Raw genomic sequence first — 26607 nt, forward strand, 5'->3', positions numbered from 1 at the left:
CACAAATACCTCGGCGTTGTCATTGACCGCGGTGTTTCATGGTCGAAACATGTGCCAATGCTAAAGAAAAAATTAACTGGGCTTGCTCAAGTTTTTCGCTTTCTGGCCGGTACGAAGTGGGGTCCATCTGAGCATTTGCTACTCCGGCTGTACCAGGCTCTCTACGTCGGATACATTCGGTATAGCCTGCCAGTTTTATCAAGTATGAGCCCGTCATGTCTGCGTACGCTGGAAAGTGCCCAGGCACAGATGCTGAAAACATGTCTCGGTGTTCCACGTTGCACCTCAACCCACGGTACAATTGAGGAGGCTCGCGTCACCCCTTTACCTGTCTATCTACGATGCGAACCTCTTCGAGTATTCCTGCGAGTGCTGTGCCGTCATGGACGCCATCTCTTATCGACACTACCCGATATACGGCCGGACTCCACTTTTTCAAGAGCCGTTAAATGCCAAGAATCTGCCATACCAGCATACTTTGCCCCGGCTGACCTTCCACGTATGCCCCCATGGGTAATGTCCAAAATACCGGTACGTCTATCTATTCCCGGAATTCCCGACCTCAGACATTTAACACTTGAATATATGTCGAAAGAATGTCTCCTCGGTGAGCGTGTATACAGACGGATCGGTCTCGTCGTATGCGTCTGGTGCGGCTTTCGTCGTACCTGCGCATCAAGTCATTCGACGGTTTCGTCTGCATAACAAGACGAATACAACATCTACGGAACTAGTGGCAATCAGAGAGGCCGTTCAATATATTTCGCGACAGGCTCCTCAAATATGGACAGTCTTCAGTGACGCAAAATTGGCTCTTCAATTACTTAGAGTGGTGATGAAAGAAAGCGTTTACAGAGTGTTGGCTCTTCAAACTGCCGAGCTCTACACTTTAGCGCAAGAAAACGGCCACCACATCACATTTCAGTGGATTCCCAGTCACTGTGGTATACAGGGCAACGAACTGGCTGACGCCGAAGCGAAGAAAGCACTCGAAGAACGAGAGTCACTGCTTTCAATTCCTTTTTCAAGAGCGGACGCCAACTGTCTCCTCTCCAGTGTCATCCGAAAATTGACAGCAAAGCACTGGGACAATCCGGATAATCGCCACAGACGACTCCAGAGATTGGACCCTACCATGAATTTTAGGCTACCGCCCATGATGTCGCTGAAAGGCTTGGCCTGACAGTGCCAACGTGGGAGCGGCCCGCCTTGACTTAAGAAGTCGAGCCTCCGGACCTCATTCCAATAAATGTTTTCACACACACACAAACACACACCGAAAATTCAACGCAGCTGTGCCAGTCTTCTGCACAGACTAAGGCTGGGGGTAGCGTTTACGCGCGGATACGTGCACCTCATGCGACGCACCGAGTCTCCACACTGTGAGGTGTGCAATGTGACTGAGATTATAGGTCATGTGCTTTGTGACTGCCCTAAGTACGTGGAAGAGCGTGAAATGTTGGACAACGACCTTACGCGTCTCGACAGCGCACCGTTGTCGGAGGACGTTATTTTAGGCCTTTGGCCATATGCTCAATCGAGTTTCAAGGCCATCCAGGCATTACTGAACTCTTTAAAAATTACGGTCCTGGATTGCAGACTTTGAGCATGCCAAATTGCTTGCCATATGTTCCACATCTTCCTTCTATCCACTCTGAGAACAGTTTACACCCTTTGGCGTGCCCCTTCTGCCACACAACGATAATCGTCATCTGCCTTGATGCGTTTCCTTTCATTAACGCTGCGAGCCCGGAACTCTCCAGTAACGAACGGCACGCGCGTTATCAGAAGAAGCACTCCAAAGGGTGTAAACTGTTCTATGCTGATAACACGCGTGCCGTTCATTACTGGAAAGTTCCGGGCTCGCAGCGTTAAAGAAAGGAAACGCATCAAGGCAGATGACGATTATCGTTGTGCGGCAGAAGGGGCACGCCAAAGGGTGTAAACTGTTCTTTTAGAGTGGTCATCGTCACCCATCATGCACCTCTTTCTTCCCTCTTTCTTTCCCCCAACGCCGAGTAGCTGGCTAGAGGAATATACCTCAAGCTGACCTCTCGGCATTTCGTATCATTAAACTTCTCTCTCTCTCTCTCTCTCTCTCTCTCTCCCAAAGATGAGCATGATGGCAACTGCCATCACCACATTTCAAAAGGGACGCTCCTACCTTCCTCCATCCATCCGGAGACGAGAAAAGAGAGAGGGCACGGAACCGAGTTTACCGGACAACGCCACAACGCGGCAGGCATCTAGTAAAGGAGGCGTTGCTCCAGTTTCGTTTCTTTTCAAACGAAACATTTGCGGTTGAAGTAACATGCAGGCAACAAAAAATAAGTATATTTAGGAACCACTGCATTTGGCGCTAGCTGGTATATTTCACATCGTGGATAAATCTATTGAATCACCACGCCGCCCTAAACTGTAGCAGACTATGGAGACAAACACTAGCGCCGCCTTTATTGATAAATTTGCACTAGATCTCAAATCAAGAGCAGCTAATAAACGTTTTCATTTGCACTTTGTAAACATTATTTTTGCGTTAGCTTTATTGTATATTGGTCATATTATTTGTTAAACAAAAGTTGCTTATAATGGGATACTGGTAGCTTGCGGCGCCTATAATTTCTTGAACTTCTTTGTAGTCAGTAGCGACCCCAGCATTTCGCTGGGAAGTCGTCCACCGCCATCAAATCTTTCGGAGAATCGCGGTGCGACCTTTCTTCGCTTTCCTCTCGGTGTTTTCGGCCATCTCGTCTGGCACACAGCGCCCTTGTCGCTGTCTTTTCTGCTCTACCTGTAGCTGCGTGCGACTGTCAAGATGCCCCCCAGAGGACGAGGTAAGCCACGGGTGCCTAGGGCTACGCTGCAGCACAGCGAGCGTGCGGCCACTTTGCCTTGTTTTCCGTTGTTTTCTGATCTTGCTCATGCAAAATTCACCAGCTGTCCCATGCGAAACCTACACCGACTGCTGTACACCGGCTAGTTTGTTTGAGAGCGCCGTTAAATGATCGCAATGGTTGCTGATAAAAGGGAGATCGTGTTGGCATATGTCGGTGTGCCAATAAAAGAAGCAGATGGATTAACGAATAGCTGGAAGTCGTTTCGTCAGCTTTTCTGGCTGGTTCGCTCTTTTGCGAAAGAGAACATGACCGGCCCAAAAGATTTTTCGGCGGGCTGACGTACGGAGTGTATTTTCGCGCAGCGTCGCATGGCGCCGCGTGCGTTTGAATGGGCTAAAGACAAACCGGTGCTGCTTGCATTGCGCGGAATCTGAGCGCCCCATTGACAGACCCGATTCACAAGGCGTGACTGGCGTATAGACTGTGATCTGAAGTACGGAAATTTGGTTCCCGCGTTTGCTGGAAGCTCGAGATGTCAATCATCATAAGGGTGGCGAGTGCTGGCCAGATTTCTCATCAAGTGCCGTGGCGTTTCCCGTTGTCGCGTTAATTGACAGGCCGCCTTACGTCAGCCTCTAACTGGGGGAAATTCAGTAAGGCACATATTATTGCGATAACAATTCTACGGACACTCCTGCGGCGTCGAGAGTAAGCGTTGTGCAGAAGTCGAATGCAGAAAGTAAACATTCGTCTCATCATATGTCCTTCTTAATAGGTCCCTTTCACAACATTTTTCTTGGTTACATTCATTGAACACTTTGTTCTCATGTTTGGTAAGAAGGGCCCTTTAACTAGCTCACATAGAGGAAGTGTAGCATGTAGGCAATCAGCCAGGCTAACATATGCAGCATATGATTTTAAAGTTGGTCTCTCTCTCTCTCTCTCTCTCTCTCTCTCTCTCTCTCTCTCTCTCTCTCTCTCTCTCTCTCTCTCTCTCTCTCTCTCTCTCGTTGGTGAGGTAGGCGATACCTGTGCCAAGGGTGAGCCTTATCGGCTGCAGTGTACAGCTTACTTTTTACAGTCTCGAAGGGTGGTGGTTATTTGTGTCTGGGTCAGTGTGTCTGCAGATCTTTTTTCATATTCCCCTGTATTTGGCTCGTGCTGTCAGCCGCCTTCCTACAGAAGACTTTTTGATCATGCTTGTTAATCTATGCGACTGTTGCCTGTTTGGTTTCACTGAACATTGAAGTCCGTCTTGTCACCTGTGCACTCATTCAGGGAACTTAAGGTGCCCTCACTTTGCCTGCATTTTCTGCACCACTTCTGGAGAGTGCTGCACAAGTCCGCATTGTGCGAGTGTAGTGGCGTGAACATAGCAAGGAGAAAGGGGCAGCGATGATGAGCTTTGTTGTTTGCTTCAAAAAATGTAAGAGCTATTGGGGATGCGTGCAGGAACGCAAAGCATATTTGCTTTTTATTATCTCTCAAAACATTATTGTGTTAAGAGAATGCTGCAGTGGTTAGTGCTTATAGCCTTGTTCTGCTAGGCGCGTGGTCGTGGGTTTGGTCCCGGCCGCGGTGACTGTATTCCGATGGCTGTGGTGTCTGCAAGAACGCTTGTGCACGATGGTTTGGGTGGATGTTGAAGAACTCAAGTCCTCCACTACTGCGTGCCTCATAACCCACTGTTCAATTTTGGGTTAATTTTGAAGGTGAAAAGTTCAGCGCAAAATCCAGGACAACCCACAAAGAGACAAGCACTGGTGCTTTGTCTTGTCTCTTCCTTGTGGGTTGTTTTGTTCTTTGTGCTGAATTTTTCATCAATATACCATGTACCAAGTCATTTCATTTGATTTGTTTCCACAAGCAAGGAGGTACATGGTTGTGGCGGAAAAAACAAAGGGAAAAAAGCTGCAGAAAAGCAGCAGGGCAGGAAGGAAACGTTAAGGGAAAAAAAAGAGGAGAAAAAAAGAAAGAAGAGCAATAACACTAAGGGCAAAAATCACTAAGTACAACCGTACACAGTCAAGATTGCAGAAACATATCACGCAGATTTTTTGCGGAACAAGTGAGCACATCAATATTGCATCTGGTGAGATCATTGAGTAAACTAGGCAGCCAGTGGCATAACATTTGCTGGCCATAATTAGTCCGAAGTTGAGGAACACACCAAGTCTCAGGAGCTCGAGTTGTGTAAGGGGTTTCTCGTTTTGGGAGATTAGCGAGAGAGTTGAGGGCGCCAATATTTTTCTCATATCTTCTGTAGGTTGACAAGAAGCGCAGGTTTATTAGGGCAGGCAATTTAAGAGTTCTAAGCGCGCTGAAAAGAGGAGCGGAATGAAAATCACGAGGCTTATTACAGATGACACGAAATTTCTTCTGGATTACAAACAGCTTGTGGATATTTGTGGCTGAAGTTGTCCCCCATACGAGGCAGCAGTAATTTAGGTGACTGAAAAAAAAGTGAGTTATAGATCAGCAATTTCACGGATTGCGGCAGCTATCTAAAGGAATAGACAACACGCAACACCTGTGACAGTTTGCCGGTGAAGAAATCTACGTGAGAGTGCCATGTCATATCATGATCAAAGTGCACACCCAGACATTTGATTGATTGGACAACTTCAGTAGTACTGGAGTTAAGCACAATATCTCCAGGTAGCACGACATTCATATTTCTTGGATGAAAGAGCAAGGCTTTGGTTTTTGTGGAGTTGATTGTGAGACCATTTTCAAGGGACCACTGGTGTACTTTGGAGAGCACACTGTTAGCACGTAAGACCAGGTCATCCAGAGATTTGGATGAAAAAAGAAGTGTGGTGTCATTGGCATACATAATGTACATTGTGCCAGAATCAATGTTAATAAAGTCATTGACGAAAATATTGAACAAGAGAGGGCCCAAGATGCTTCCTTGTGGGACACCTACATGAACAGGAAGGACACTGGATGATAATCCATTTACATACACAAATTGCTTTCTGTGGTTCAAGTAAGATTCAAGTAAGCTGAGAGCAATGCCACGGATGCCATAATAAGTTAGTTTATGAACCAGAAGTTTATGGTCAATAGAATCGAAGGCTTTAGATAAATTGACAAAAACACCTAAGGTTAATAAACGTGCCTCAAAATTTTCAAGGATTAGTTCTTTCTGCTTAAGGAGTGCTAGTTAAGTCGACATGAATCTGCGGAAAGCATGTTGTTGTGGGGTTAATAAGTTATTTTTCTCAAGAAAACAGGGTAACCTACAAAATATCTTCTCTACTCCTTTGGATAAAATCAGAAGTATGGAGATGGGTCTGTAGTTCAAAATAAGTGTTTTATCACCTTTTTTTGAAAATGGGAAGCACCTTTGCCACCTGCATTATTTTTGGGAATTGGCCTTGGGAGAGACATATTGTAGATATGAGCAAGAACAGGTGAAATAATATCAAGCACATAGCTGACAGGCCTTATTTGCAGGCCATCAGCATCACAGACACTACTATTACTCAGGTTATGGAAAAGCAGTGTTATTTCATGTTCATTTGTAGGGTTCAAAAATGTTGATTCCGTGCAGTGAGTATCTATAAATTGACAGGCACTCAGGCTGGCAGTTTGGTGTCATGTACTGGTGAAATGATCATTAAAAGAACCAGGAAGCGCATCAGTAGCACCAACCAAAGCTTTATTGGGTTGTTAAACTACACAATTTATGTGGTGCTCTTTGGCCAGAACTGGCCCTTGAGTCATAAAAAGCCAATAATCACTAAATCAGTCAACTTCACAATTTAATTTACAATATGGTGTACAAAAATAGGCGTTAGGCCATCGTATCAAGCATCTTACTTTTTCACACCGCTTGGTCCTCTGCCTTCTTCAACCGCTCTGGCTCTTTGACGATGCTAGAAGAAAAGCAGGATTGCCCTCACTTCATGTGCCTTACTCACTTCTTGAAATGTGCACTACAATATTTCCCTCTATTTGTCCATTCAAGGTGGTTGTTGGAACAGAACTGCTCACATACCAGGTGTTTTCTCTTAAGCGCTCCGACAGCGTATGGTCTCGCGGATTTCATGAGAAGATTCTTTCCTCGTGAACTGGTAGCACTGTGCTCCTACGCATCAACGATCTTGTAAATCAGGGCACATTGATAACACTGGTGCTTCTGTTTCTGTTGTGCAAGTGAGGCTATCTTATGGGCCTCTTTTCAGATTGTACAGCAGATGGCCTGTCCGTTCCTAGTATGTTAATACTAGACATTACTCTGGGCAGCTTTTGAAGCAAGCTCAAGGCAGCCTTAGCTGCACAAACTGGCCTTGCTAATAGCATAAGCAGCGGAGCAAAGGTGCTGGTCCTAGTCAGCTTCTCTTGGCCCAATCTTCGGAGGTGCCATTCAGGACTGAAATGTCCGATTCCCTTCATGACGCCATTCACCCACATTTGGAATGATGATGAATAGTGGTGAATGCTGATTAACAGTGCACACTGGCTTGGCTAAGGTACACTTTTGAGTTCATGGCTGCGATGGTGTAGGAAAGAGTGGTTATAGCTATGATGGCAATGAAGTGTTCGCCAAAATTATTTGCTCATCAGCACGTGCAGTGCCTGCATGGAGGGAAGTATGCATGCCATGATCCTTTACAAACCTCTCTCACCTGTCTGAGAGGGCCCCTCACCAAGCCCCAGGGCAAATTTTGGTTATATGCTGGAAGTTGTTATGTGTCCTTTAGGGAGCCTTCTGCTGCAAAAATTTTGAAATTGGCTCATTAATAGCAGAGATAAAAATATTTCAGTGCCGCGAACCCATGATTTCAGCAGGCGGACTCCACTGCCAAGTAAGACGCTCTCTCCATTCGCCCTGTCTAGCCCACGCAAGTAAAAATCCTTCCCTGTGTTCTTCCATACCGGACCTCGAGGATCGCGTGACGCATATGTCACAGGTGCTGCTTTCATTTTTTTTCTCCTCGCTTTCTTTTTTTTTTTTTTTTTTCCCCGGCGTTACGCACTTCCGTCAACGGCGTCGCACGCCGGCTGTTGTCTCGTTCACGCAGCGCATGATTTTGCGCGCTGTGCACAAGGAAACATGACTAGCAGTATAATTCAGTGCTACACGAATTCTGAGGCTGGACAAGTGGATTGCAGAGCGTGATCACGCGCTGGAACATGGTAGAAAATGGCGTAGTTTCGGTACCTGCGCACGTGACCGCACGACCGTGGGAACAAATAGACAAAGCTGAAGTACATCTCTCTTGCTTCAGTACGAAGTAAAACAAAAAACATGCAGACATTCCGTTTGATGCAGACATTCCTTTTGTGCGTTTTATTATTTCTCTAAACTTCAATTCATCAATTCAAGCAACAGATCCCACAGATAACAGATGTTGTCTTGTATAATTCTCGAAGTCACATGTCACCACAAGCGACATCACACTGCGGACATGATTACGTAGACGCAGGGGCATGATTACGTCACGGTCCAGCTTGGAGCGCAGCGGCCACGAGTGAAAAGGGTAACAGCCTTTGGTTTGAAATTTCAGACCTTTCCGTGGCACGTAGCGATGTAATACTTTGCAGACATGATTGTTATCGTGCAATGTATGCTCTGTGCTTGTCAGCTCAAGATGGCCAGACCTGGTGAGGCTTTTAATGAAAAAGCACTAAAACCTTCCATCCCTGCTACTCAAATCAATGAAAGCAGTGCTGTGTAGCCTTCTGCAAAGGGCTTGCATGACACCTGCACCGGTCACACTTGCACAGTGACAAATACCGAAGCGTGGTGCTGGTGGTGCACACTACGCTGTAAAAAAATTGGGAGGACGCTTAAACTTTGCTTTTAAGTGTGGAATGCAATAGCATTCAAAGATCCCTGACTGCTTCTTAGCCTCCCGGCAACTGCAGCTTATGTAGCCGTAATGTTTACCGGGAAACGCTGGCGCTGAACGCTACACGAAGGCGAGCTTTCTGGTAGAAGCAGCATGCGATGTGGTGGAGGCGAGCGCCATCTGGAGGTGTTGCAAGGAAAGGGGTGCGCCTTTCTGTTCCCTCTGAGATTGGCCTGCGTGCGCGTGCTGGCTGACACACAGAAATCTCGGAGGGCATGGCCACCCTATGAATGGCAGAAATGCTGCAAAAGGAGTTTGTGTTTGAGTTCCGCCGTAATAGAATTGTTTTCTCGTATACTCGAATTGCAATCTAACGCTATCCTGCCTGTAGAGTGTGTTTAGGTTGTACTTTACTGTTTTTCTGATGTATGTTACTCTGAGGAATTAGTTCAGTAATGCCTCTACGCCACTCAGATGGCCTGCATAGTTCTGGTTCGGAATGATTTTTCGCTAAGCGACGTCTGGCTCCAACATCGGATTTTTTTCGATACGGGGCCCTTAACGAAGTTGCGTTGATAAAGAGCAAGCGGGCTGCACTGCATGAACCAGTACAGTAAGTGCAGCCAAGTTGGGGAGACCTGTACTTTTTCGTGGTGCAGTAGGATAGAGAAAAGGTGTCAGCGCACGCAAGTTTCACTCCTGCTTTTGCTCATTGTGGTGTAATGAGAGCTAATAGTGCTTTCTCTCTGTTTTGAAGTCTTTGGAAGTTGTTCTACACATCACTGGGATTGGAAAAATGAAACTTCGCTTTGGTACATCATCACCTGTTGCCTGCTAAAAGGGTGTTCCTTATGTGCCTGTGAAGAAGAAAAAAAATGCATGCAGATTGGAAACGTTCATTTGTATGTTTTCATAAATCTTCCTTTTGCATGAAAAGTAGTGCTTCAACAATTTTTAAACACTACTCAAGTGTAGTACTCAAGTGCCTGTTATACATAGCAGCCAAAGCTATGAAAACTAAAGAGACAACTTTAGCTGTTTTCATTCATGACAAGAAAATAATGCCACATGTGAAAGATAGGTGTGTTATGTAATTCGATGTGACATTAAGTCTCATAGCTTTATATTGCAGGATGAGACATATTTATTACATGGAAGGGGTCCCAGGTCAGAATGAGCGGATTGACATGTTTCTGCAACCACAGCGCACAACTTGTATTTGTGACCAAAATGTGGTGTCGCATGCTGGAAGTGTAAAAGTGCACAAATAATGTGCAATTTGTCACCATCTTACATCCATAAGCTGTTATGTATTAGGTAGTCATACTGTAGAAAGCGGCACAGATTGAAACCAACTGCACTGCAAAACATGCAGGGTGACACGTGACAGCGCTACTTGCCTAGCTTCTGTAGAATTGCCTCCTATGTGTAAAACTGAGCACTAATAGCAGGCACACTAGAGCACCATATCGTGCCAACAAGTCTTGCCAAAGTGCTTTAGCAGCATGTTGTGTCCGTGAACTTACCAGCATGTTGGCCAGACGTTTTGCCAACAGGCTCACTCAGGTTTATGCATTCTTCTTGGTGCATAATGAAAAAATGGGTAAATCCCCTGCACTTTTTCTTGATTGCTGCGTCTGACTTCTAAGGCATAGCTTTATAGTTGGTATGAGTGACAGGCCCCGTTGGAAGTTGCATTTGTCTAATGAAAGCCATTCCCGGAGTAGCATTCATATCCCATTGTGAATCCTTAAAGGACCACTAGCACATATTTTAGAAGTTGTAAGAACTCTCCCACAGACTTCTCGCGCAATAATGCGAATATATTTTGTATGTTTTCACTTCCTCTTGAAATGAAAGACCTGGCATTATCAACATTATTGTAATGTCATGACACAGAATAAAATTTTCTGATATTGTGCAGCAGTAAAAGAAAAGAATATAGAAAAGCGGGGTGGCTGGGGGGAAACGTTGATATAGGCTCGACAACCTCAGCAAGGCGGCACTGCTGCACCTTGCAAAAGCATCCCTTGTTAAAAAAAATTCGACTTCGCAGTTGCACTGGTCCTCTGAGGCAGTTTGTTTGCATTGTGACTGTGCGCTCACTTTCTCGTCCGTGACGCTTATGTAGGGTGTTTGAGCGGCAGTGTGTGCATTGGTTTGGAAACGGTAATGTGTGGTCGCCAGTGCTCTTTTGCAGAAACCTACAAATGCACTTCTCACAGCAGAAACATCAAGAAAGACGAGCATCTGCTGTGCTTTCCATTGCCACCAATATAAGCTATCACAATTACAGCATTTTGAAAAAACTGCACTGTGCATGCAATCATGACAATGTTTCTCATCCACAGGTCATGCAGGTTGTGCTTCATCCTAAAAATGGCCAGCATTTAGTGGACTACCCATACATACGAAGCTTACAATACTTTATCCCTGTACACACAAGGGCCGCTCTGTTTACTACATCGGACAGATAAAAAGAAGGCATGCGAGAAGAAAAATGCTAAATATGATTATGCTTACAGTTTGATGCATGTCTTGTCTATAAAATTTCCTTAAATGTGCAGAATTTCACTGGCAGGTCTCGGTGTTTTGTGTTCTTGAGACTGTGGTGACGCTGAACAACACAACAATACTGTGTGCAAGGCTTGCAGGATAACGAGTTCGTACTTTCCATTGCAAAAACAAACCACCAGTAGTATGCGCTCCAATGCAAATGGGTCGCAGTTGTTCCTACTGGCAACCCTTGGCCTTCTAATCTGCCCACTAGGGGAGCAATCGCACTGGGGGAAAACTTGAGTTTGCCTTGTCTACAGCATGCATTTGTTCTTGCCGTGCTCATGTGTGGTGGCAGCCACAGCATTCTCAGGCACAGGGCGAGCCAGTGTATTGTGGCATTGTGACACATCGATCACCTGCATACTGAAATTGGTTCGTAGGAACCAGTATTAGAGTAAATTATACAGGGGGCTCTCACTATTTTTTCTAGGGTCTAGAGGGTGTCGATCTTCATAAAGTAATGGTCTTAACTCCAGTGTAGGAAGAAAATGGCACGTCAAATATGTCATGTGAGTACTCCTTTAATTCCTTTGCCATCCGTTTTCAGGCCGAGGTGGTAGTCGTGGTGGTGGTGGCCACAAGGGTCAGCGGCGCCACTTCACCAACCTGGAGGAACTCGAGAGGGAGAAGGAGAAGGAGGAGAGGAACCGCCAGTGGAGGGTCAGTCACGTGGCCGCACGACGCTGTTTCTGTCTCAGAGGTCACTGCACTTGCGTGTTCATATCTTTGGTCATCCATTTCCTGACGGACTTCGTCGGTAACCTGAAGGCTCGAACATAATACAGGGAAAGCAGGACACACAGGGACTAGAGATAACTTTCTACTAACACCCCATTCACACTGGCAAATCTTGTGACCCTTTGAGTGAGTGCATGTTGTCACAGTGAGTGCCACCTTGGTGCTGCATGGCTATATGTCAAAGGAAGGTGCTATTTGGAATTATTGCAATGCTTTTTTTTTTTTAATTTTCTCTGTCAAAGAGGCTGACAAAAAGTCACGAATGCCTGACTAAGTGTCAGTCCCCTTCCCCAACCCGTTCTGAGTGCACAAAACACTCAAGCACACAGTGCAAGCATGATACACAAATTGGATACATACACAAAAAAGGAAAAGTACATGAAATACGTAACAGAAATTCTGAATGCGATTTGTGTACAAAGAATGAACAGTCATACCTAAAGCGACAGCAAATACATGTTCGCTTTTTTTTAAAGTGCTTAAGGACGGTGATTCATTTATTATATAGTGATTAAGCCAGGGTGATGATTCAGAAAATCTGCAACTATGAATGCCAGCTTTTGCACGCCGTAATTTGTACGGATCTTGCCCTTGTTGTAAGTTAATTGCCTTGTGTTATATTTATGTTCATTCGGGAGGTGTGCTTTAAAAAAGGCGCTTTCATTGAGTCTTACCTCTTTAAATAATGCAATGGCTGTTTTTTTTTTTTTTTTGTTAATGAGTTTTTCTATTGTTAAAATGCAATTCTTCTTGAAAAGCGGAGTGGAGTGGCTTCTATAGGGCGCATTCTCAATTACCCGAATCATGCGTTTCTGCAAAGTTAGTAAACTATGGATGTTGCTTTTTGTCGTGGTACACCAGAAAGATAAACAATATTGGAGGCACAAATGCACTAGGCTATAGTATAATTGTTTTTTTAATCTAGAAGGTAGTAGACGCTTTAATTTATTAATAACACCGATGGATCTTGCAATGCTGGTTTTATTGTTGCTGACATAACTGGACCAGTTTAAATTTTCTTCAAACCTAACACCAAGGAACCTCTGGGATGTAGAACGTATACGGTAATGACTTCATCACGGCATTGTAATACTAAGCTGCCGTCAATACCCTTGTTACGAGGCCAAAAAAAACATGGGTGGGCTTTTCGAAGTGCACCCATGTTGATGGGTGATTCGGCAGGCACATTGGCTACTCAATATTTTAAGCAATTTTCGGTAAAATACTAATTGTGCAAATAAAGCATGCATAGATGCTCGATTAATGCTGTCAGTCATTGCGAGGCAAGCCAAGGCTGCATTGCGTCCTGATTGAGCAGCCGAGAAATGGCAGTTTACATCGCAGGTTGCACAGTTTAGCATTTGAGATCACAAATGCGATTTCAAAATTGCTGCCAGCCCTGCTGTAAGGGCCCATTGCAAATAAGTTTCTGCCTGCAAAAAAAAAAAAAAACCCTAGTTTCAGATAGTGTAGATTTAAAGCAGACTCCATGCAAAATTTTGCATCTGAAATTCTGAGTAGATGTGTCGTGAAAAGCTTTGTATAAAGTATGTATAAGGTTTGTGTGTGTGTGTGTGTCTGCTCGCGGATATGCATGTTCGATGCCAATACCAAAGTGGGCGGGAGAGAAAAAACAGGATGCCATTATCACCATTAGAAGGTGATGCACAACCCAGAATGTTAATGACCAATATGGCACCTTGGCAGGACATCGAGATTGGTGTGCTGACAATCGTAGGAGGCCGTGGACTGGGATTTCCCACGACCTCCAGCCCCCAGGTGCACTTGTCGTCTGCTGTGATAGTGTTTAAAGGCTGCAATTAAGAAAGTTATCAGCCCTGCAGCTTTACTGAGTTTATAGTGTATTATACTCGTTTACAACCGATTCAGCCAAATTTATCATGAAAGAAAAGCTGGGAGGTCAGCAAGAACTACGAGGTTTGAGCCAGCTACTCAGCATTGGGATTCGGAGGAAAGGGAACAAAAGAAGAGGGAGAAAGTGAAGATTGTGATTGGTGATATTCATAGCGAAGGAAGAGGTAAGAAAGGTATTCGCACACAAGTTAAAAAAAAACTGGAAGTGCTTATTGCAGTCATATTGTCGCTTCATTGATAGACCTTGACTTTGTTAATTTTTGATTCGCACATTTTTTTGAGTTTGGGGTGAGCCAAGAGAAAACTTTCTCCTTCCGAGAGTTATGCAGCTTCTATTACTATGAGTTCGGGGAACATGGCATGGCCCACGCTATCTTCATTATAAACACTGCTGGCGTTTTCATTTTCTTGCCTACTCTACGCCACTAATAGTTCTAAGAAAAAGTATAGTTCATGCAACAATAAATTTTGCCAACAAGATTGTCCTTTTGCTAGGAAACTTATCTCTGCTGTCTTTCACAAAATAACCCTTAACTGCAAATGGTATCGTATATCATAAAGCAGTTCGTGCTTTCCTCACAGAACCACCCAAATGTATTTCTCGATCAAAACGTCGCAATCAGCTAATAAAGAGTAAATAAACTCTGTGATATTCTTGTTCACTGATTTCGAGTGTAGAAATTATGGGAATAACCTGTTTAACAATTTAACTGTGCACTGTCAAGATGAACCAACTTGCCCAAATCGAGGTATTGTAACCTGTGTATTTACGAACTTCTTGCACATTGTCTGAGAAGCTACTGGTATACATATTCAAGGAAAAAATAGCAAACATTATTTCCACTGCTAAAGTTGCTATATATTTCATTGCTAGAGAGGACATTTCTTTTCAATTCTGTTATGCCAGAAGAAGTTGTTCTATGTGTATCATATAGATGCACCTTGTGATGAAGAGTTAACTTAGGTGACATGCTTTCGCATTCAAACTAAACTAGTTTTTCTTCCATAGCAATATACGATTTCTTGCCCGAAATTTCCAGTGCATTCAAATTAAGCAAAAGGTTGTATTAACCGTGGTAGAGTTAATGAGTCATTGTTAATGAGTCAACTCTATATGAATGGTGAAATTGCAGCTGGCCGTGAGCTAAAACTTCATAAGTGACTACCTTGTCACTTGACCTACCGTAGTACCAGCATTTGGAAAGTGGTGGTTCGAAGTGCCATTTTCTTTCCGTCCTCACAGGCTCAGCGTGGCGAAGGCGACGAGGAAGAGAGTGGCTCAGGCAAGGGCAGCGGCAGCAGCAGCAGCTCGGAGGAAGAGAGCTCGAGTGACGAGGCTGGCGAGGAGGGAAAGGCCGGTGCCGAGGAACAGGTGAGCACCGAGCAGACGAGCAGCTTATCTTGCTCACCATGACTGCTGTCCTGGCGGATAGCTCACACACGGGACAACACTCATTGAGCATAGATGAGGCCTCTGTGTGGCTGTAGCTGCAGATGGGCTGGTGGTTGTGGCTTTGTTATCAAGTGCATTACGCATTGAGACAACAAACGGTGGTCAAATATCCTCACTGCAGCACGTGTTTGCCTTCAAGGGCATAATTCCTTCATTAAGGGCCCAGGAAAAATGTTTTTGCTTTTGACGGTAGACACATGAAATTTTCAGCAATTATTCAATCTTGTGTGCCCATTGCTAATATGCAATTAACTTCTTAAGTCAAACTCTCCCCAAAAGTAAATTGTTTGTTTTTGTCACGAATAGAGGCTGGATGTTTAGGCACTAAAAAGTGTTGTTTTAGGTGCCTATAACAGGCAATGAACATGGCATATATATAGCTAAACCTAGATAAAACGAAGCCTGTAAAATCTGCAATTTGCTTCATTATACAGTCAAACCCAGATATATTGAACCCACGTATAATTGATTATGATTATATATAACGAATACTAGTCGTAAAATCCACTTGAGCATTTTGTATAAAATTTCTTTTATATATCGAATTACCTATATGCAGTGAAACCTCGTTAAACCGTAGTTGGCCGGAGCTCAAAAGAAGTATGCACTAAACGCAGGGTGTCTACCAACTGGGAAAACTGGGAATTGTTAGGGATCTTGAGTAGTCTGGAAAAACTCTGGGAAAATTCTGGGTATTTGTGCTTCTATTAGGGAAAATTAGCTGTAAATTTGTTGAAAGGGAACGAAAGTTGCGGTAATACTGGCTCGAGTAACAGACAGCAATCGTAACGAATCGTCTTCGACGGCCTTTGGTCAGCTGGAGGAGTTGCCAGTGTACAGTCAACGACCGACTTTCCAGATGCCCGATAATTGGGACGGTTTCGCAGCACCCGCAAGTACCCCATAGAGTCACTGTATCAGAAGGTCTGAAATTTCGCATGCAAGATCCCTTCGCCGTCCCATTTTCCGGACCTCTTGCCGTGACCACAGGTCTGAAATGGCATTAATCAAAGCCACCACTGCTGCACTTTTGAGCACCTCGCCACCTCGAACCGGCGCTCTCGCACGCAGATCCGCTGGAAGCCATAGCCACCACTGCGGCAACACTAGGCCCAACTGCTTAGACGTTTGCTATTAAGCTTCTTGCCATTGGGCGCTGTGTTTTTCATTAAAAGAATTTGTCGCTTTCAGCAATGGCATTGACTCCGCCTTTGTGGTCCTCGCGATTGGCTTCGAAGCTTGGAAAGCGATGTGCGTTGCATAACGCCTGTTCCCGAAAGTCAGCTTCGCCTCTGTACAGAAATGTTAGTGAGGAATGCGCAGAAGTATCGTGGTGAAGCATAACGAGCATGAGAAGGGGCAATTGCCACAGGACACAGTATGTATTCCCTAATTATACACATGTGCACCCGGTATCTCCTGTGATAGTACGAGCACCAATATGCCTAATAAGTGTACCGACAGGCCTTCAGAGCTTTTTCGAATGTGCCTGTGGCGGTTTGAGCCCTTAAGGGCAGTAAAAGACATGCATTCATTTTTTCGAACTGGCCGATTTTTCGGACGTTGCAGCCCCTAGGGAGTTCGAAAAATCGGACGGGGACTGTGCAACTGACCAAGAAGATGCTTCAAATAGTCCGTGGGGCAAACGAGTGGCGGAAGGCAGACAAGAACAGAAAGGACCTACGCATTGGGGAATGAACAGGAAAGGAAGCATGCTGCCGCCGTTTTGAGCTCTAAAAACAGTGTTGGCTGAGGCTGAAATGCAGGTGTCCCTCATCCAAACCAAAATAAACTCTTTAAAGCTGTGAAAGACAACACTGAGGCGTTGTACACGGGCTGAGAGTATGTCAGGACAGTTAAGGTTGACTTACGAGCTGTTGAGAGAGAATCTCAATTGTGACAAAGTTCGGGCCTCATACCACTGAGCTTGCTATCAGCTGATAGAAATAGCTCATATTTGAAAATATTTGCTTCTGTATGCATCTCCTGTTTATTTGTACAGTCAACGACTGAATTTTCGGACATGCCTGATATTTCGGACGTCTTCGCGGCACCGCCACGAGCCCCATAGAATCAATGTATAAGGACATCTGAAGTTTCGGACGCTCGAACCCCCCGCCGTCCAATTTTCCGGACTTTTTGACGGACGGAAGGAATTTTTGGCTCCTCGCGCAGCGCCCTTGAGAGGGAAATCCACTTGCAGCCGAAGCATATCACCGCTTTGAAGCACAACTAGCCGAATCTAGTCGTCACACACCGATTTGGTCTGGCCACGCTGGCTATGTTCATCGCCGCACTTCCGCCTCCGGCGGAGTTTCCGGAGCGGCGCCATCGGCGCCATTTTGTTTGTTTGTTTGTGCAGGCCACGTTTTGGCTAGCGTGGTGTGTGGTTGTCTGTTGTGTCAAGTGTGCTCTGCGACGCTAGGCCTAGGTGCTTCGACGCTCGTGAGCGAACTCCACTGTTCGCAATTTGAGGATTTCGCTTGCCTTCGATGGCGCCCACTCAGTCTTCGTCGTCCTTGCCGATGGCATCGAAGCGCGGAAAGCAGTACCGTTGGACGACGTGATCAACGACCTCCGCTCTGCTGGGGTTTCCATACCCACGGAAATAACTTTTGAACAGGTTGTTGACGCTGACAACGAGCTCGACTTCCGCGCAGAACTGACTGACGAGGAAATAGTCCGTCGGGTTGTGGGGGATTCAGAGGACTCCGATGTTGAAAATGAGGAGCCAATGCCTGCGCCACCTACAGGCGCCGATTTGACGCGAGCACTGTTGACTCTTTCATCGGTGTACAGTGCTGACATGACCCTTGCTCAGATCGAGGCGAATATGATCGCATGCAACCGGAACGCCGTCAAAACAACAATCGGCAAGTTCTTCAAGCCACTGCAGCAATAACACCGGCTGCCCGACGATGCACATGTACATAATAAACCGGCAGTCGGCTGCATACCGAGTTTTTGAACGCCTCTTTTTATAGCCACTTCACTGATGCTGTGGCAGGGTTTCGGAAGCCTGTTACTTCGCCCTTTACCTCTAGATCTGAGAAAAAAAAATAAAAAGGGTGCGTTTTTTTGCATGCATTCATTTTTTCGGACTGCCTGAATTTTCGGACGTTTTTACGTTCCCTAGAGGGTCCGAAAATCGGTCGTTGACTGTATTTGAGAATGTCCGACTCTATTTGCAATTTCTTTCGAAGACATTTGCTGTTCATTTTACTAGCCCCTCCCTTCTATTATTTTTTTGAATAGCATAAACACTGCTCCTTAGTATTCAAACTGCATTGTAGTTTTTTTTTTTTTTTTTTTAATTTTCCATATGCTTACTAGAGAGTGACAGCATCAGGCGATATGGTTTCAGCCCGTCTTGACATAAAACATAGTTCTGCATCACTCGGGGAATGTTGCAAAGGCACTCAGGGAAAACCTGGAAAACTCTGAGAATTTGGAAATGTCAACTTGGTAGACGCCATGTAACCGGTAGTACTGCTTAACCGAAATAGCGTGAGATCGCCCACTTACCTGTCAAAAACGTAACTGAGAGAGAGTACGATGAAAGGGGGAAAACATGCAATATTTATTCACTTCACGCGACAGAAGTGTTATTTTCATTTGATGCCACGGCGTCCTAGCAGCAACGACAGTGGCCACAAACTTACTGATGCTGCGAGCCAGCTTTCCAGCCAGTCCCTTCTCTGCAAACACTCGCATGGCAGATTCCTCATTGGCGTTGCATATTCTCCGTGCACGGGCGCTGTAGTGCTGTAGAAGTCGCGGGGTGCCTCTTTCATTTCGGGGTGCTGTTCTCGTCGCGATGATTGCATTCATGAGGCTAATGTAGCGCACAGCTTCTGCCACTGTCGGGCCTAAATTGCCCGTGCTGTCGTTTTCCGTGCCGTCCTCATCACTGTTGTTAGGCGACACATCGGCAACAGAGGCAACGATGACGAGAAGTTGAACCTCATAGCCGACATCTCTTTGCAGTCGCAGCAGCGCTGTTGAGCAACTTCTTCGCATTCCAAATGCTGCACCCTGTAGTCAACGGTAGATCCCTGTCGCATGCCAGCGCTGACTTCTTCGTGTAACGTTCGATAGCATGCATGATGTCAAATTTTTCTTCTATGCTGAGAACCCAGTGTCTTTTTTTATCCGAGCTTCGGCATATCGCGAGTCCTTGCTTGCATGACACCACAACGCTCTCGGGCATGGCGCCAAAATGATGTTGATGTTTATGTGGCTTCATACGCAAACGCACAGGGCGCTTGGAGGCCGTTGTTCTGATCTATGAGGCTTGTTCTGCCGGGCCGCCCGATGCGGACGACGCACTGCTGTGATTGCACGACGAAAAGTGGAAACACTAAGTGTTAAGGGGGTCCTTTAAGGGGGCTTTTTGGTCTCTAAGACCAAATCCTGAAAATATGGGTTTCTTGACGTAGTATTTTCATGATATACAAACACTGTCGCGTGTTCTGACCAAGTTTCCTGCGTCATGCATCAATATTTTAGCCGCAATATCACTTTATGTAAGCACGAGGACCTATATTTTGACAGAAAGAAGCATAAGAAGGCAGCTTTTTTCATACCATGCCACTGCTGAATGACATATGCTGTCGTGGCCATCTTGGTCGCATTGGAAAGAACTACTTCTCTTCTTCAATTCCCAACCACATTTTCGTTCGTCCCCCTATTCACTATTTAGAAATACCGCACCGAACCGAAAAAAAGTCCCAGCCCGTGACCCCATTCGCCCATTCAGTGCAAGTGACTAACCCTTTGAGGGTTGATTTTTTTTCGCCATATGCGACCGCCCAGGGTCAATTTATTTTATTGGAGATTGCAATTCTTCTTAGGGACTTATTTTGAAAAAAATTTACCGTAATTTTTCTAGGCTGACCGTAAAGTGAGAAAAAATATTTTGTGTTGGTATATATGTACTCTTCATTTATGAATAACAACAATATAAAAGGAAATAAACTTATAAGGATTGAAAATTTGATGCATTGTTATAGTTCAAGGCTTTGAAAATGCACACACCAGAATTTTTTGCAAGACTCAAATGTTCGTGCTCTTACACTGATTTGTAAAGTAAAACCTCGTTAAACCATAGCCGCTTAAACAGTAGCTTCGTCTAAAAAGTAGTAAAGTCAAATCCCCGACTCAGCGGCCATTTAACATGTGTTTTGTATCAGGATAAACCGTACTAGCTTATTGCAAACGTATCGGTTAACACGTAGTGTTTCCACTTCTTGTTGCACAAACACGGTGGTGCATTGTCTCCATCAGATGGCCCGGCTGAACTACAAGCCGCAGAGATTGGAACAATGACCTCCAAGCGCCCTGCACGTTTGCACGTGAAGCCACATCAACATCATTGTGGCACCGTGCCGGAGAGCATTCTTTATTCGGTGAGAGAGTGTTGTGGTGTCGTGGAAGGGAGGACTCGCGTCATGCCGAAGCTCGAATAAAATAGACGCCGGGTGCTCAGCATAGAAGAAAAATGTGGCATCATTCGTGCTATCGAATGTGACACGAAGTCGGCACTGGCACGCTACACGGATCTGCTGTTGACTACAGTGTGTGGCATTTGGAATGCGAAGAAGTTGCTCGGCGGCGCTGCTGCAACTGCGCAGAGATGTTGGCTACGAGCTTCGACTTTTCGCCATCGTTGCCTCTATTGTTGCCGAAGTGTCGACTAGCGACAATGATGAGGACAACATGGAAAGCAACAGCACAGGCGATTCAGGCCTGACAGGGGCAGAAGCTGCGCGTTACCTCAGCCTCATGAATGCAATCATCGCGACAAGAACAGCAACCCTCAATGAAAAAGGCGCCTCGTGACTTTTGCAGCGCTACCGCATGCGGGCACGGAGAATACGTAACGCCAATGAGGAATCTTGCCACGCGAGTGTTTGCCGAGAAGAGGGGGCTGGCTGAAAGGCTGGCTCGCTGCTAGGCCGCCGCAGCATTAAACGAAAATAAAAGTTTTGTCGCGTGAAGTGAATACAGTCAATGACCGTTTTTCGGACCCTCTATGGAACGTAAAAATGTCCAAAAATTCAGGCAGTCCGAAAAAATGAATACATGCAAAAAAACTCATCTTTTTTCTTTTTTTCTCGGATCTAGAGGTAAAGGGCGAAGTACCAGGCTTCCGAAACCCTGCCAAAGCATCAGTGAAGTGGCTATAAAAAGAGGTGTTCAAAAACTCTGTATGCAGCCGACTGCCGGTTTATTATGTATATGTGCATCGTCGGGCAGCCGGTGTTATTGCTGTCGACGGTGCCGCTCTCACTACACATCTTCTTGAACTTGAGGTCATTCCGATGTTTAACGTTCCTCAACCATCCATCACTAAATTTAAAATCCTCAATGACCATTTGAACCACGACAGTTTCTGCTTTTTCTTTCAAGATGCAGCCCGAGTCCGGCAACCGCTTTGACATCATCGAATTAAGCCACACTACGAGAGCTTCCGCAAGCTTTGAATGAACACCTTGGCTTGCATTCTTTTTTTGGGCACCAGATGGTTTTTTGGCCGCTTCCAAAATCTTGCCCTTGTTATTGAGGAAATCCGAAACTGTTTGCTTAGAAATGCCGAAATCTTTGCTCACGTCAGCCTGCAATACGGCCGCTCACGACTTGCTTAATAATGGCGGCTTTCCTCTCCATCGTTAACCGACAGTACTGCTTTCCGCGCTTCGATGCCATCAGCGAGGACGACGAAGACAGAGTGGGGGCCATCAAAAGCAAGTGAAATCCTCAAGTTGCGAACAGTGGAGTTCGCTGACGAGCGTCGAAGCTCCTAGGCCTAGCGCCGCAGAGCACACTTGACACAACGGCACAACCACACACCACGCTAGCCAAAACGTGGCCTGCGCAAACAAACGAAATGGCGCCGCTCCGGAAACTCCGCCGGAGGCGGAAGTGTGGCGATGAACATAGCCAGCGTGGCCAGACCAAAGCGGTGATATGCTTCAGCTGCAAGTCGATTTCCTTCGCAAGGGCGCTGCGCGAGGAGCCGAAGGACCTACCGTCGCGTCAAAAAGTCAGGAAAATTGAACGGCGGGGGGTTCGAGCGTCTGAAACTTCAGATGTCCTTATACCGTATAATGCGGAATATAGGTCGACCCCCTTACATTGAAGCAAAGAAGTCAACATAAAAATTATAAGGCACAAAACTTCGTTTTATTTAGTGGTGCTGCCAGACTCGTCACCTGCTCATTCGTTTGAGCTTGTTTGAGCTTTCTGAACTCTCGTCCGAAGACGACTGCTTTTCGCTGGCTGCGTCCCACAACATGTCATCCTCGGTGCCGTCCAAGGAGTTGCTAATGCAACACTTCTTGAATGCCTGCACCACCATACCGTGGGGCAGCGAGCGCCAAGCCTGCGACACCCATGTGGCCACAGTGGCGAGAGGCGGCCTGCGCAGCCGGCTGGTTGGGGTCGTCGGGTTGTCGCTGGCCATCCACTGATTATGTTGTTCACAGACACGGTCTTTAAAGGCCCTGTTGAGCCCGACGTCCAGTGGCTGAAGTGTTGACGTCATGCCTCCCGGAATGACAGCGAGTTCCGTCCTCCCGTCGCGGAGTGCCTGCTTCACACCTGCGGTCAAGTGCCCGCGAAAAGCATCCAAGACGAGCATGCTCGGACACCGCAGGAGTGCGCCGGATCGCCGATTCCAGACGGTCTTAATCCAATTGAGCATGAGGGCCTCGTCCATATAGCCCTTTTCATTCACGCGAACGACAGCATCCCACGGGAAAGCCTCTTTCGGCAGCGTCTTCCTCTTGAAGATTATGTATGGGGGCAGCTTTCTGCCATCTGCAGTACACGTGAGCATCACCGTGAAGCGCGAATGCTCGTTCCCCGTAGAAAGAAGCTTGACTTCTTTTGCGCCGCGTTCGCACACTGTGGTGGGTGACAGCATGTCGAACCACACCGGTGTTTCATCAGCGTTGCCGATCTGTCCTAACATGTAGCCATGCTGCTGCCGGAGACGGATAACATAGCGCTGGAATTCGACCAGCTTGTCCTCGTATGCCTCTGGTAGCTTCTGGCAGATTGATGTGCGCGGTCAAAGTACAAATCCCTTGCGTCGCATAAAGCGATGAACCCAATAAATGGAACCCTTGAATTGTTCCTTGGGCAGTCCGGATTCTCGGGCGATTGCAACAGCTTTGATGCGGATGGGTTCCGCTGTCACTGGCAAAGATCTGGCACGATGCATGCGGACGAAATCCGCCACCTTGTCTTCGAGCTCCGGGTGCGCCGCGCGGCGCCCGCGAAAGGACGCCTTCTGCGCGTTGCAGGCAGACAGTTTGACTTTCTGCGTTCGCCAGTACCAGACGCTTTTTTCAGAGATGCCAAATTGCCGCTGGGCAGACATGTTCCCATGCATTTCAGCATATTCGATGACTTTCTTTTTAAACGCCGCGGTGAACTGACGTCGAGTACTCGTACTCATTTCACAGGTTGTCGGGAAATTAGCAACGGCAGGGACGATAGCAGCACAAAAAGGCAAGATGGCGTCGGTCCAACTGCGTAGGCCACGTTAATGTTGGGCCGCATCGTTGGGGCCGCGTCGGTCACCAAGGAGGCGATAACGATGCAGATGCCGAAAGGTCTGCGCTCCTACATGTTGCCAGACGACTATTCATGTTGTGCCAAGGGCCGGTATATAAGTCGAGGGGTGACCTTTTAGTAATATGTTTTGGAAAAAACCTCCACCTATATTCCGCACTATACGGTACATTGATTCTGTGGGGCTCGTGGTGGTGACGCGAAGACGTCCGAAATATCAGGCATGTCCGAAAATTCAGTTGTTTACTGTAAATACTGCATGTTTTTTTCCCCTTTCATCGCACTCTCTCTAAGTTCCGTTTTTGACAGGTAAGTGGGCGATCTTGTGGTATTTCGGTTAAGCAGTACTACCGTTTAGTACGTACTTTTTCTGAGCTCTGGCCAACTACAGTTTAACGAGGTTTCACTCTACATCCATAGTGTAATCGAACTGCGTAGGTGCGCGCACTCAAGAAAACTGTGTGGTTGTGTGCCCGTCAAAAAAGCAAAGCGTGTGACGAACTTCCGCTAATCTTCATGTAATCACCAACCAGAGGCAATTAGTTTTCGCGAGTCTCAAAAAAAAAAGAGCAACGGAAATGCATGCACGGCAGCATCCTTCCTATGCGCACCCCTGTAAGCACTAAACGAGCAAAAAACAAGTTTTGCAAGAGCAAGATGCCGAAACCACCCGTGGAACAAAACCCCAACCGCCACTCGTCCGTGCGCGCGCCAATGCACGAGCGATATTATATATGTAGATGCGCAGGAGCGAACTAGCGCTAAAACAAACCATGCAACGAAAACCGAGAGAGGGAGGCACGCGGAAAAAAAAGCCTGTATTCCCATATAGTGGCAGCACATGACAAAAAAGAAAAAGTTAGGAAATTGGCGCTCTTTTTAAATGTGCAGATAGCGCCATAAATATGTGCCATCGACCATTTTGGACTTCGTTTGGAGCGCCATATATTTATGTCACTGACCCTCAAAGGGCTAAATAAAGTCGTACGATTGGCTTAGGCGGCTGGCATCGTCTGCTACGGGTGCGCTTGAAAAAGGAACCCCGACACCATTTTGAAAGCTGCTAGCATAGCATGTAGTTATGTTAGAAGTTTGCCACTCAAAACAAGTTTGGCAAGAAAAGAAAGCGAGCGTGCTACAGCTTCGAAAAGTGCTCTGACCCTGCTGAAAAACACGGCGACGACTACCCGCCGGAAGTTTCAAGCGACGGCTGCAACGCGGGTTGCAACGGACCTGGTGAGAGTGAGCTAGGCCTAACGTCGCCGCTGGCCGATAGTGATCGCGGGAGCAGCGTTCGGCACGACACAAAGATAGTGCAGCCAGCAGAGTTGCTCCAACGGCAGAAGCAAGCAGGGGAAAACCTCCAACAACTGGCGGCAACTTCGGCAACGAAGCGGGAATTGGACATGTGTACGAGCATCAACGACAGTGCCGACTGGCCGGCGGAGATGGAGTGATGCTTTTGTGTTATCAGTGTGGAAGCGATACGTACTTTGGTCTCGTGTCTAAAGTGCAGTCTCTGTGCTGGCTCCATGACTTTTGACTCAGAGGAGCGAGAATATGGCCTTGCCGTCAAGCTTCTCGCCATTTGTGAAAACTGCGGTGATGTTGTTTCTGAGTAGAGCTTGCTGCGCGTGAATAACATTAAAACGGTCAACCCCTTTGTAGGGAACATTCTTGCCACTCGTGTGATGATTAGCACTGGAAATTAACAAACATCGATGAACAACATTTTTGCTGCAATGAATAACTAGCACCGTGGCCTTCGTAACCAAACATGGCAAGGCTATCTCAAGCAGAACCATGCGCCGGCCTTGTCTGCTGCCCAAAAGCTGATGAGCGCGTGTGCGCTATCACTGAAGTCATTGTATTGAAACTTTGCCTCATTGACTTGAAACTTGCGAACTCTGGGAATATAGCGGTAACCTACGATGGCTCGTGGATGATGCGCGGCCATTCGTCACACATTAGAATTGGCACGGTCATCGAACTGTTCTCCGGATTTGTGCACGACTACATTGTCTCGAGCAACTTCTGTGCTGGGTGTGTGCGCGGCTCGAAACCTGGTGACCCCGACTACCTAGATTGGAAGACAAGCCATATGGGCCAAAAAAATGCAGAAAAAAAAGCAGGGGAGATGGAAGTTAAAGTGGCGCGTATACTGTTCCACGGGTCACTTTAGCTGCACAAACTTAGGTACACCACAGTCTTTCAGATGGTGATAGTCACACATTTCTTGCTCTTAGGCAAACCAAGGTGTATGGCTTTGTGCCAATCGAGAAGGAAGATTGCGTGAATCACATCCTAAAAAGGATGGAGACTGCTTTGCGCATTCTCGTTGCCAAACACAAGTGCTCTGCTTCTGAAACACTTGGAGGCCAAGGAAAATTGACGGGTGACCTGATCACCAAAATCGGTACCTACTATGGATGGGCATTAAAATCGAACAAAGGGGATGTGAAGGCTATGCAGAAGGCTGTGATGGCAACATACCAACATGTCACGTCAAACGACAAGGTTTAAAACCAGAGTCTTCGCCCGTCTGGTCCAGTCTCTTGGTGCCGTCACAAGGCTGCGCAAACAAAAAATGAGCCCATCCCAAAGCATCAATATAATTTGCCTGTCCATGTTTGTCAAGCCCTTCTACCAGTGTATGAGCGCCTCTGAGAAGAAAAATTGCTTCAAAGGTGCCAGCACAGCAGGACCCAAAACAATAATGAATGCTTGCATTCCATGACCTAAGGAACAGCATGCCTCACTT

At 46.3% G+C, this 26607-nt stretch overlaps 1 protein-coding gene across 1 annotated transcript in view; it reads left to right on the plus strand.

Annotated features, from left to right (window-relative positions):
• Nucleotides 1-2637: 2637 nt before the first annotated feature.
• Nucleotides 2638-26607, plus strand: part of LOC126526737 (uncharacterized) — an 85007-nt gene continuing 61037 nt past the window's right edge. Inside the window, exons 1-3 of the mRNA XM_050174601.2 lie at nucleotides 2638-2834; nucleotides 11748-11860; nucleotides 15057-15185. Of these exons, the coding sequence (XP_050030558.1) occupies nucleotides 2816-2834; nucleotides 11748-11860; nucleotides 15057-15185 (261 nt within the window). The 5' untranslated portion in view covers nucleotides 2638-2815. The remainder of the gene's footprint in view (nucleotides 2835-11747; nucleotides 11861-15056; nucleotides 15186-26607) is intronic.

The sequence above is a fragment of the Dermacentor andersoni genome, chromosome 8 (genome assembly GCF_023375885.2).
Source record: "Dermacentor andersoni chromosome 8, qqDerAnde1_hic_scaffold, whole genome shotgun sequence".
Lineage (NCBI taxonomy): Eukaryota > Metazoa > Arthropoda > Arachnida > Ixodida > Ixodidae > Dermacentor > Dermacentor andersoni.